Below are 13,809 nucleotides of genomic sequence, written 5' to 3' on the forward strand. Positions count from 1 at the left end.
TTAACATATAAAGAGTACTGCCAATATAGATTGATTTAATTGATAAGAATATTACTCATACTTTACAAAAATATGGTGTGAGTTTAAGTGTTCAACACTCGCCAACAATATGAGAACTACATTGGTAAATTTTATATAACTATCTAAGTCATTACTTTTTGAACTTATGAGACCAAACTCACATGAACTTCTATTTATAAAAAAATATATAGATAAAACTACATCAAATGTCTTTTAATTTAATTTAAAATTTAAAGTTTTATCTTTTTTCTTTTAATGTCAAATTAATTGTGCTTTTTATATTATAGAACTAACTTTTATTTTTACTTCATTTTTGTTAAAAATTTGTTACCAAAAGCCCTACTTAGTTAAATATGCAATTATTCAAAAAAAAAAAAAGTTTATATCTTCAATTCATCGGAATAATGTCTAAATTACATTTAATCACGGTTACAATATCTAATCTATTAAATATAACATGATATTTTTTAGTTTTTATTTAAAAAATTTACCTAGTTATTGCCAATTAGTTTTTAAATGTGGTATGATCAGTAAAATATTATTTATCATACTCTTTCCAATTAAAACAATAACATTAAATATTGATAGTTAATTATAAACAAAATTAATTATTTTTAACTAATTTAATTATAATATACCTTTAATTTATTTAAAAAATATTTAAGATAAATAATTGAATGTTTAATATTTAAATAAATAATCTAATAAATTTAAATTATATTTCACATAAAATCTAAAAAATTAATTGTGGTTCTACGTTTTACCTATATAAAATGATAAACCAGATAGACACAGGTAAATAGTATAGTATGGCGTCAGTGTCTGCTGCTGCTTCGATAGTGAAGAATGAATTGAGGAGTCATGAAGTCGCCATAGCCGAACTCAACGCCCTTCCTTCTTCCAGAGTCAGTCTTCTCATTTTCACTTTCACGCTATTCTCCCAATTCAATATATATACATAGGGTTAGGTTTTTTTTTATTCATAAGCTTTCTTGTCTTACCAAATTATTACTTGGATTTGAAACTCTAGGTTTTTAATGCTTAATTTTCCTTTCCTCTGTTCAGTTCAAACTTCAATCACTTTTTTGCTTTGGTTCAATGACAGTTATTTTCGATATGCAGAAATAACTACTTCATTGGCTTAGTTTTTCTATTTCTTAGAAAGAAAACAGAAGTTATTTCTTTTGTTGTCAATCCGGCTTGAGTTGTATTTAATAAATAATAGCTAGTTCCTCTTAAAGCTTGAGTATGAGGAGGAGATTTTGAATTTTGAAAATTATTTGTATATTCAAAGAGAGAGCACTTTTTCTGTCAATGGATGATATGATTCTGAGTTATTATATTTACATTATAATATTGTTCTTTGTTTAGCCTGGCATTAGTACAATGTAGAGTACAAATGCATAGCTATATACCAAAACAATGGATGTAGAGCAGATGCTACCATGGACCAAATTCTTATGTGTTCCACCATAAAACGATGATCGACGACACTCTTCGGAAGTAGTACAAGTCAACAGTTCTCTTAGTCGTTATGGCTGAGACAATGATTCAATTGATGTCAGTCTAATAAAAATAAGGGAAGATGAATTTGTCCCTCAAAACTCAATTCGTTGAACCAAACATCAATCAGATCACCGTTAAAGACAGGGAGAACTATTAACTCATACTTCTGAGGGTGTTGTCATAGTAGTGACTTTTAAGTACTAGTCCATGGTAGACCACCTATCAAAGTGGTCCACCATATAATTTGTCTTAATATAGATAGTAGTTTATGGTTCTTCACTTGTGTGAAAAAGTTCTTATCAACTTGTATATGTTTATCCATGTTTGAATAAATGGTGCGTGTCGGAGACGTGATAAATGGTTTTCCTCTGGGATCAAATTTGGTTTTGGTATATTTCATTATTTTATATCAAAGTTTACTTTATTTTTCAAACCCTAGTTTGATTAGATGTGATACAGTGTAATTTTTTAGTTTAGGTTGAAAAGTTTACAATTGTTTTACATCCAGAGGGGTTCTTCTAGAGTAAAAACATCCAAACATAATTCACCTCAAACTCAATTTTAATGGAATCAACCTCATTCAAAATTGCTTTGGGCAAACTTTGACCCAAACATACCCTATGACAAAGTTAAATGAGAGTTTCTGAAAAAATGAGCTACAAAAACTAATATACTAGAAGCTATTTTCAAAAAAAGCTCAAAGTTATACCGTGGTTCTTTAATATATTTTTAACCACATGTGTTTGTGGAGTGGCTCTTGGCCATTCTATGTGAGACTAAGATGAAAATGCACGAGATTTAGGGTCTGTTTGGATTGATTTATTTGAACTAATTTACTGACATAAACACTTGATAAATTATTTGAGAGAGCTTATGAAAACAACTTATGACATGTCCTTAAACTATATTCAGCTTAATTCAATAAGCTCTCCAGGATTGCTTATAAAAACAACTTATCAAGTATTATATGCAAACAATTTGATTTGATTTTATCATTTATAATAGAAATATCGTATACATAAGTGCTTATGTTTTAAGCTTTTAATTAAGTTATTTATCCAAATGAGACCTGAGTAAATGATAAAACTAGTAGCAGGACCTTCCTGATCATTGTTCATGTGTACATGTTTACACTTCCCATTATTTTGTTATGCTATTATTCTTTCTCCTTGCTTATTACAACAACTTATCACTTATTATATGCAAAAAAAGAAGGGATTCCCTTAGTTTTACCCTGTTATTACTCCAATTCTTTTTTGACAAAGAAAGAGGAATCTCTGTAATAATTGTGTATAGGATTGACAAGAATCATAAAAGACTTAATTTTCTTGCTGTAGACTGTCTATCAGAGAAATGGGAACTTGTTTTTTCGCACATCTATCCAAACAGCAACAAGCATGGAGCAGAGTAAGATTTCTTCACCTTTTACATTCTTTTCATTTTCTGTTTAGAAAAAAAGAAACATGTGCTTTAAGGTGCCAAACAGTTCTGCTAACATTTTCTCCCTAAAATTTGTGCTGGGCAGAACAACTTGATTCAGCCAAAGCCAAGCTAAAGAATCTGAATTCTTCGTCGAAATCATATGCTAGAACTTGGGTGGTTCAGTAGTAATGCGGCATTTTTCTGTGAGATGAGGGCGATAAGGACATGTTATATGTTATCACTTGGAGACTTCATTTTCTAAATAGCTGTTAGGTCCTAGATACTGTAAATTACATAAAATGCATACATACAATAAATATGTTAAGGATATTTTGAATTTTTTTAGTTATTTTCACTGAAACACTGAAATGTGTTGTAGGCGTGACTTTTAATACAATTGATAAAACTGTATTCATTCATCTATTAAAACTTGCACATTTCATAATGTATGTAAAATGCACGGGCTTTAATTTTATTGTCCCTTCTTGATTCACGTTTAATAACATATTTTGAAATGAAACCAAAACACTAGGCTTTGTTCATAGTTTTTTCTACTAGACCTAACCATCATTCTTAGGTTTATATACACTGAGCTGATGTTAAGTTCTCCAAAAAATACGGTACTCTTTTGATATGAAGTTTCTAATAGTTAAAAAATTAAATAAAAATATTATCAGAAGCGTGATTTTAATAATGTTTTTTGTATTTATAATAAAATTGGTAGGTTAGATCAACAATCATTTTATATAAATTTTAGTTGATAGAACATAATTAAAAAAATTTGGTGCATGCTAACTCTTCTCTAAAATATATATATTATTTTTTTTACTGAATGCCCTATAAAATAATAATACTAGTAGACTAAAAGTATTTTCATCAATCAAGCAACAACCATGCAAGTCGATTGAATATTTAATTTAGCCATGCTAACGTCATAATGGAGATCACGTGTCAGCAAATATTGCCGTGTATGTAGTGGTCAGTTATTTAATTAATGCTCCCGTATATATAAAAAAATTAAAAAAAATTCAAATTACATGCATCAAACAACAATTAACAAAACGTTTAGAAAAGATAAATAATATTTTCCATGATTGTATTATTTGTTTTTGACCAAAAAGATATGTTACATTCTTAAATATTTTTAAATTATTGCATGTCGAATAGAATACAATGAATTGTACCAAAATACAAAATAATCTAAGAATATCATGTTGGATCCACTTATTTAATATTATATATTATTATAAATATTTTTAGGATATATAAATATCAAAAAAATTATCCTGTATCCCCATTTAATATTATATATTATTATCAATTTTTTAGGATATATAAATATACTATTTTGTCCTTTAGAGGACCACCAATGTCTATTATTCTAACTTTGTAAAAAAAAGAGTCTATTATTCTATATTAGAAACATGACAAAAATTATGTTGGCTTGATTAATTACTATTTTTGGTAAATCTTGATCTGATAATTTAATAATAGACTAAAACTTCGAACATTCCAATGAATATTGTAATAATTTTTATTTATTAAAATGTTCAAAATTTTAGTCTTTTTATTTTTATTAATTTGTATAATTAATCTTTATTTCAAAATTCGACAGTTTTAGTATTTTTTTTTTTATTTTTAAATTAAAAATAGTAATTTAATATATTTTAAATGATAATATGATCTAACGATGTAAAACTATCTTAAATGTATTTATTGTTTATATATTATTAGTTAAATTACAAAAATAAATAATTTTAGAAGTTTAAACTTAAGTTTTTGGAGAACTTTATTGTACATTGATGAATATTAATCATCCAATATTGTCGTGACATATATTATATCGTTTAAAATATGTTAAATTATTATTTTTAATTAAATAATTCAAAAAAGAGATAAAAACTGTTGAATTTGAAATTAAAAAGACCAATTTTATAAATTGATAAAAATAAGATGCTAAAAATACTTTTAAAGATAAAGTGACTAATAATAAGTTTTTTTTTTTAAGTAAAGTAATAATAATTGTACAAAAATACAATACTTAAATTTTTTTTAACGGGTACTTAATTAAGTGGACAAGACATTACACTTATGACTTCTTTTTTATCTATAATTCCTGTCCTCATAATGATATCGCAAAATCAAAAGATTAATGAATTATCATTATACTTATAAGATACTTAAATTTTCGGTGTTATTTTCTTTAATATTATTTTTTATTTATTTTAAGATAGATAATAAATTCTATTATAATTAATTTATACTGTAAAATTTTGGGTTTAAATTAGAATTTAAGGACTAATATTATTTCTTTAATCTTTTAGTGTAAATTTTTCTTAAACAGTATAATATATTTTTCATTAAAAAAATATGAATATTGAAACTAAATATTTTAAATATTAATATTAATTTAAGTTCACTTTTGATTATTCTATTTTATCACATTCAAAAAAAAATTCTTATATTATAATATCAAACTTTTTGGTATATCAAATTTGATGTAGTTTTTATTTCAACATAGAATTTTTAGCCTTATAATGACGATTTTGGCCCCAAAAATAAATATTATTGCTCCAAGTATATATATAAAAATAGAGTTAATGATAGAAGCTTATAAAAAAAAAAGTTAATGATGGAAAAAGTACGAGTTCAACTGTAGATATAGTCTCTTATTTTTTATCTGTTTAAGAAATTGATTGTTTTTATTTTAAACTCCATCAATTTTTATTTCTCATTTAATTTTTGAATGTAAAAAGTATAATTTAATATATTTTAAATGATGAGATATATGATATGATGATATAGATTCATGTGAATGAATTGACTGTTTATATGTTATTAATTACATTACAAAAAATAATAATTTTGAACGTTGAAAATGAAATTTTTAGGAGATTTTATTTGCAATATCAAAAGTATTGATCAATTTACCTCAATAGATATTTATTTTTTTAATAGAAATGTAAAAATTAAAATAGTGAACATGTGAAAGTTGAAAAAAAAATACAATTAAACAAAAATATAAAATATTGACGAAATATAATAATATATAATTGTATATGAGACACATTCAAATTCCTTTTGATTAGTCTCTAAATATAAGACACTATTAATCATATCATAAAAATTTTAAAAAAAAATTATAATATTATTAATTTTCTTGACAGACATAATATTATTAAATTCATTAACAATTAATATTATTTTTATATTTTTATTATTTAAAAGAGAGAATTAATTAATAATTTTATTAACGTATTTAATATTGGTCGCACAAAAAATTATTACTTAAATACATGTTAGTAAAAAATAATTAATCTAATTAAAAATTCAAAAAAAAAAATTATTAAAAAGAAATAACACCGACTTTTTCGTTGGTTGCTAGTTGGCTAAATTACATTCGTGGTCCCTTAACTTAATTTCAGGTAACGTTTTAGTCCTTTATCTTTTTTTTTTTTTTCCCGATTTAGTCCTTTATTCTTAATAATATCAAATAAAGTATGAAAATATGAGTTTATTTGAAGATTTACGTTACGAATTTGATGAAATTTGTATTATATTAAAGAATATAATTAACTTTATGAGTTTTGATTGATTTTTTTTTTTTGAATTTTTGTATAAAAAAGGATATCATTGTTGAAATTTTAAAACATAAAAAATCAAATTGTCACTTAAAATTAAAATAAAGGACCAAGTCGGGAAAAAAAAAAAATAAAGGGCTAAAACGTTACTTGAAATTAAGTTAAGGGACTAATTTAGCCTTGCTAGTTTGTTTACCAACAAACTTGATATTGTTAGACCTAATGTAAATTTTTAAAATTTGCACAATTGAAATAAATAAATAAAATAGAGTAAGATTTGTTTTAGTGTTTAAAAATAAAACACGGTGTCACAATAATTCTTGGAAAATCTTCTTCTTTTTCCCATTTCTCTCTTCCCCCTCCACCATCCTCACCCTTTCTTTCACCTCCATAAACATAACATTACACCAAAATTTACCATTTTCTTTTACATCATATGGTATCTTTTAGAGTTATAATCAATACTACTTTATCAAAACAATAATATAATAAAGAAGCCTCTTTTGACCACATTTAAACCTTTAATGCTATAAACAAGTGAAGAATTGAACACCCTTTTGTCTAAAAACTAAGATTTCGAATTCCCCCAATATGCAAGTATTTTACATTTCAAGTTTATGAATGTTAAATCACTACATATGAAGGCATGTAAAGTTGAAGATTGTGACTGATCTTGAGACTATATCCTCTATGAGATACATGGATGACATTGAGGGAAAGAAAAGAGGTTTCAACTTGGTTTCATTTTCCCTATGTCATTTTGGTACCATTCTATGATATCACAATGAGGCAAAAATATGTCAAATCATGGTTTCATTTCTCTATGTATTTTGGTCTTATGCACGTTACAATTAGATGAAGATATGTCAAATCATGTATCACATAATTTTGATGTATAAAAATGCGTGATACTTCATTACAACTAACAGAAAATAAAAAAATTTACAATGATCGACGAAAATATAATTCAAAAACTTTTAAAATGTTTTATTCTGAATGTCAGTTTCAAAAGATAATGAGTAAATTATTTCCAAGATAATATAATAATATAAAACAACATAAACCCACTTAAGATACCAATATTAGACACAGTCACAATTGTCAAATTAGTATATAATTTGAAGGATTGAATCTGAAATGAATTAATGTATGAAAGTGCGTGCAATTTCAAGTAGAGATGACGTTAACATAAATGTTAGCATTTTCCATAAAAAAAAAAAAAAGTAAAAGTAAAAGTAGCGTTAATAAGGGGATGGATGAGTTAGTGAGTGACGGCATTGTGAACGCAAGCAAACCCCAGCTTGGTACGCTGACGTCATCTATTTCATCATCCAAATCCCGTAACTCACGCCACCGTCATCGTCATCATCATCTCTCTCTTTCTCTCTCAACAAACAATATACGAAACTTCCACGATGCTCTGATGTCATCTCATCATCTTCCTATTCATTTCTCTTCTTCCAATTTCATCCTTTTGACTTCCCTCTTTTTTTCATTCTCTTTCTTTCTCGTTTTCCATGCTTCTTTCAAACTTCCAACCTTTTTCTCATTTTCATCAATCTCTTCAAAAATATTGATTCTTTTGTTTTCTAGCCTGGGGTTTCAAAGTTTTTTTATTTTAATTTTGAATTTATTTTCTTCAATCTTGGATCAATTTTGTGTTTGGTTTGATTATGCTGTTTTGGTGGCTCTGGAAATTTAAACAAGCACCTTCTTCTTCTTCTTAATTTGTAGCTATACCAATTAATCTAAGAGCTTATAGGTTTTGTAATAGAGAAAAAGTTAAGGACTTTGTAGTTTTTTTTCTTCTTTGTTTTTTATGTTATAAGGAATTTTGTCTTGGATGGATAGTTGATGTGTACTCTTGGAATTTGGTGAGGTGTTGCATCATGTCATGTGTTTTGTGATGTGAGATATTTTCATTAAACACTTGTTCAAATTGGTGTTTATCATTTACATAGATACTAGTTTCTATATATAGAATTGCTTTTGTTTTTAGTATTTTATCTCATTAGTAAAGGATTTTAGGATTCTATATAAGAGAAAACTTTTATATCAGAAGATTATGTTATGTAGGTTCACATAGATTCTCAATTTCATAATAAATGGCTCATAATTCATCTGAACCCTCATCATCTTTAAGCTTTACATCATCTTCACCTTTATCAAATGGCTCAATTACTCACAACATATGCTCTTCTAATGCCTCAGATCACGGTCGAAATCTCGAGGTTATTAGTTTGAGTAAGCTTAGCTCTAATTTAGAGCAGCTTTTGATTGATTCTGATAATGATTATAGCGATGCCGAAATTGTTGTGGAGGGTATTCCGGTTAGAGTTCATCGATGTGTTTTAGCTTCTAGGAGTAAGTTTTTCCATGAATTGTTCAAGAGAGGTAAAGATAAAGGATCGTCAAAGAATGAAGGAAAATTGAAGTATTGTTTGAGTGATTTGTTGCCATATGGAAAAGTTGGATATGAAGCTTTTATCATATTTTTGAGCTATGTTTATAGTGGTAAACTCAAACCCTCTCCAATGGAGGTTTCTACATGCGTTGGTAATGTTTGTGCTCATGATGCTTGTGGACCTGCAATTAACTTTGCTGTGGAGGTGATGTATGCTTCTTCCATTTTTCAAATACCAGAGTTGGTTTCACTTTTTCAGGTAAACATTCTATTTTTGATTACATAAAGGAACAACACGTTATTTATGTTGGAATCATGGTTATGAGTTGGCTGCAATTGCAGCTGCGTCAACTGCATTTGCCCTCATTTTAGTGCAATATAAAGGTCCACAGCAGAATTGCATCCTCCATTTAAAACCATGGTTGGATTGGAATATCATGTATTAAGCTCTCTAGCTTTAGAAATTCTGTCAATTTCTAACTAAATTATGAACCATTGTAACAATATTTTGCGAAAATTTGATTTTCATGAAGCTTCTACCTACCTGAACCCTTTTAAGATTTTAACCATTACTTGACCACCTCCACTTTGAACATTTTTCTATGTGTCATTATGTCATTTATCTACATTATGAAATATTAGTTTAAATTTTAGAATAAATAAGTGTTGATTAGGCCATTGGCATGTTTCATGACAAGATGGTTTTATGATCTATGAAGGACTGACACTTGCACCTTGACGCCGGTAATAATTTAAGAAAGTGGAGTAATTGAATATTTGAATGTAATCTTATTGCCGTGTCAGACAATGGCACACATTACACACTGAACACACCTTCCATCTGAGGTGTCAGTGCTATATATAGTGTATGATGATTTAGAACATGGGAGGAGGTTCATATATCTAGCAAGTAGTAGTGCTCAAATGACCAATATAAATGCTTTCCTTTTCCAAAACAAAATCTTAGCAAGTAGTAGTTCTCCAATATAAATTACTTCATTTTTTAAAACAAAATCTATACTTATGCATTGGTTGATTCTGATGGAGTTTGAAATTGAACTCTATGATTAAAATATATATACTGCATCTTATTTTGTGTATGTTTGGGGAAATTGAAAATTAATTTCACATCTAAGTTACTAGCCATATTGTGTCTGATCAAGGAACTAAGTAACACTTCAAATTTTGCAGCGACGTCTTCTTAACTTTGTAGGGAAGGCTCTTGTGGAAGATGTCATCCCAATCCTTATGGTTGCTTTCCATTGTCAATTGAGTCAACTTGTTGCACTATGTGTTGACAGGGTGGCACGATCAGACCTCAACCAGATCTCGATCGAGAAAGAGCTACCTTGTGAGCTCTCAGAAAAAGTTAAATTGTTCCGCCGTGACCTTCAGCAACAGAACAGTGGAAACTATGCTCCTGTTGTGGATGCTTTGTCTCTCAAACGAATCACGAGAATACACAAAGCATTGGACTCGGATGATGTCGAGCTTGTTAAACTTCTTTTAAATGAGTCGGACATTACTTTAGATGAAGCCGGCGCTCTCCATTATGCAGCAGCCTACTGTGACCCCAAGGTCGTTTCCGAAGTACTTGGGTTGGGTATGGCTAATGTCAATCTTCGGAATTCTCGAGGGTACACAGTGCTTCACGTTGCTGCCATGCGTAAGGAGCCTTCGATTATAGTATCGCTTCTTACAAATGGGGTTTGTGCATCGGATTTGACATTCGACGGTCAGAGTGCTGTTAGTATTTGTAGGAGGTTGACAAGGCCGAAAGATTATCACACAAAAACCGAACAAGGGAAAGAAACAAACAAAGACAGGATATGCATCGATGTTCTCGAAAGAGAAATGCGAAGGAATCCTTTGGCTGGAGATCTCTCTGTGTCTTCCCAAACAGTGGCTGATGATCTCCACATGAAGCTTTTGTACCTTGAGAACAGAGGTATGATGTCATGGATGATATTCCTTTAACTTATTGCCTGTGTTCTATATATGTCATGGATCCAGCATACTGGATCTCAAAAAACATTTTTTCATTTTAAGGCCTGTTTTATCACAGTGACTCTGTAATTTTGCCAATCTGACCGTGAAATCAAACACGCACTTAATGTTGGTTATTTGATTCTCTTAATAAATCTTGATGGTTGGCTTCTTTTTGAATGTTATGTTATATTCAACTCTAGTGGCATTTGCAAGACTATTCTTCCCTTTGGAAGCTAAACTAGCTATGGACATTGCACGTGCGGAGACAACATCCGAGTTTGCTGGTCTTTCAACATCGAAAGGTTCAAATGGAAACTTAATGGAGGTTGATCTCAATGAAACTCCTATAATGCAAAACAAGAGACTTATTTCTAGGATGGAAGCTCTAATGAAAACAGGTAATTGCACTCATTTATTATTAATAAAATCTCTTTCTTATTTAGTAATGTCTCTTTCTAAGATGAAAAATCACATGTCTCTATAATGCATTCTCTAATGTATGTTTATTTTATCAGTGTAAATGGAAATAGGAAACACTTTGAGTAACTAAGATATAATGCAAAATGACTACAGATATTTCTCAAGCTAGTTAGTTTATCATTACAATTCTAAAACATACTTTCGTGTTCTTATTTATGACAGTCGAGATGGGGCGTCGATACTTTCCTCATTGCTCCGAAGTGCTCGATAAGTTCATGGAGGATGACCTTCCAGACTTGTTTTACCTCAAGAAGGGAACTCAAGAAGAGCAACGAGTGAAGCGAACACGATTCATCGAGCTTAAAGAGGACGTCAACAAGGCTTTCAACAAGGACAAAGCCGAGTTTAGTCGCTCTGGAATTTCATCTTCATCATCCTCATCATCCTTTAGAGAATCTGTACATTACAAGGCTAGAAAATGTGTTATCAAAACTTAAGTTTCTTTCTTCATCACTTACATATATAGTGCAATTTTTTATAGGTATATGACTCACCAACTCATCTATAAAATTGTAAAATCCCTTGCTTAAATAATTTTCTATCTCCTAACTTTCGTTGTCAAGTTAAAGTATAAAAATATGAAGCACACATAAGTTATAAGATCTACCATTAATTAATTTCACAGTGTCTTAGTAATTTAATTTTTCTATTTTTATTGATTTACGAAATTGATTTTCTTATTTTATAAGTATGACACTTTTGATTTTTTTTTTAAATTTTTTAATTAAAAAATGATGTGATATGCTTTAAATAACATGTAATACAATGATATAAAAGGATTAACACCTATAAAATTGGAATAAAACGTCGTGAAAATTTAGATTTCTAACTTCAGAATTTTTTTATATTTTTTATTTAATTAATAAGATATGAATAATTAATGCATCTAGATGATTCTATATCATATATATGAATTGGTACATCACGTTATTAAAAATATGTTAAATTGTCATTTTTTAATTTAAAAATACGAGGGAGTGACAAAAATTTAAAATAGAGAGATCATTTATGTGAATTGGTAATAATAAAGAGACTAAAACTGTAATTAAATTTTTAAAATAAAATAATTTAAAAATTTAAAATGATTTTTATAAACATAAGGTAAATATTTTTAAAATAATTTATTTATTATAATTAAAATAGATAAACTAGCTAACTAAATAAAAAATATATTTAATTAATAAATAATTTATTTATTGTAATTTTAAATCATTTATAAATAAAATAAAATAGTTACTATATTAAATTAAATTATTTTAATTTAAAATAAATAAATAAAAATATATATCAGATTGATAATTTTTTAAATTAATAAAAAAATAAAGTTAACTGCATAAATTGTGATTGAACATAAACATAAATATTTAAAAATGGAGGACAATATCTTTCTTCAGCTCGTCTTCCTTTGGGCATTAGAAGATGCCCCTACAACCTGACTCGTGCTAATCTTCTCCAAAATATTTGCTTTTCATTTAAAACATTCTACATAATTTCCAAAGCATTAGAAAATGCTATTTGAACATTCTCTCTTAGTTTATATTATTTTGTTTTTGTCAAGAACTAACATTGATTTTTTTTGTTTGATAGTTAATCGAAGTCAGTTAAGGCAGGGGTGCGCCCACGTTAGATGCTACAGTAGCCCAGCCCCTTAATTTTTTTTATAAGTTAAACAAGACACTTTAATAATAAATCAATTAATCTGTTTCACCTTGGATGGGACCTAATATAGAAAGTTGTATACTTTTAGTGATAAAATTAAGATACACTAACATGGTAAATCTCTTGTGTTATTTTGACACCATTGTGGTTATAAATTGCCCCCACAAATAAATTTGTTTGTGTCCACCCTTGACTTAAGGATGAAATGAATTGGTCTTATTTTGAATTTGAATCTTGATTGAAATAATTATGGATTAGATTTTATTTACTTCTTAGTCAAATTTTAAATTATTAATTTTTTTTTCTTGAACAAAAACATTGAAACAAAAAAGGGACAAAATGAGCCTTTTGTTCATAAGTTCTCTAGAAGTATTGCGCCTTATCTCTCAAAGAATTGTCACATTTTGATTATTTCACAGATTAAGAAAATATTATAAATAAAATAATTAAAGATAATAGTAGTTTTATAAAATTATTCTTATTAATCATATATCATGATCATAAATGTAAAGTAGAAGAACAAAAATTTGAGAGTGAAGCACATAAATATTAATTAGATGATACAACTGATAAAAAATTAAAATTACATTGAAAATAATAAGTTAAAATCTTTTCTCAAACCATGGTCTTTCCTCAAAGCCATGGTATGTATGTTTCAATAGACGGAATAAAAATAGATGAATTTTAATGGAGAGGAGGGGAGAAATGAGAGGTAAAAACATGTTTGGTTCAAAGGAAGGGAGGGAA

At 27.9% G+C, this 13,809-nt stretch overlaps 2 protein-coding genes across 2 annotated transcripts; both read left to right on the plus strand.

The window, feature by feature from the left end:
- Positions 1 to 797: 797 nt before the first annotated feature.
- Positions 798 to 3,368, plus strand: LOC101498740 (uncharacterized). The gene is made up of 3 exons (XM_004497654.4): positions 798 to 926; positions 2,865 to 2,934; positions 3,053 to 3,368. Exons 1-3 carry the CDS (start codon positions 831 to 833, stop codon positions 3,133 to 3,135), a joined length of 249 nt encoding a protein of 82 aa, XP_004497711.1. The 5' UTR covers positions 798 to 830; the 3' UTR covers positions 3,136 to 3,368.
- Positions 3,369 to 7,824: 4,456 nt separating this feature from the next.
- On the plus strand, positions 7,825 to 12,020 carry LOC101498401 (BTB/POZ domain and ankyrin repeat-containing protein NPR1-like). Its single transcript, XM_004497653.4, has 4 exons — positions 7,825 to 9,193; positions 10,126 to 10,882; positions 11,124 to 11,321; positions 11,566 to 12,020. The coding sequence occupies exons 1-4, from the start codon at positions 8,636 to 8,638 to the stop codon at positions 11,838 to 11,840; spliced, it is 1,788 nt and encodes a 595-aa protein (XP_004497710.1). The 5' UTR covers positions 7,825 to 8,635; the 3' UTR covers positions 11,841 to 12,020.
- Positions 12,021 to 13,809: the final 1,789 nt, after the last annotated feature.

Source organism: Cicer arietinum, chromosome 4 (genome assembly GCF_000331145.2).
Source record: "Cicer arietinum cultivar CDC Frontier isolate Library 1 chromosome 4, Cicar.CDCFrontier_v2.0, whole genome shotgun sequence".
Taxonomy (NCBI): Eukaryota; Viridiplantae; Streptophyta; class Magnoliopsida; order Fabales; family Fabaceae; genus Cicer; species Cicer arietinum.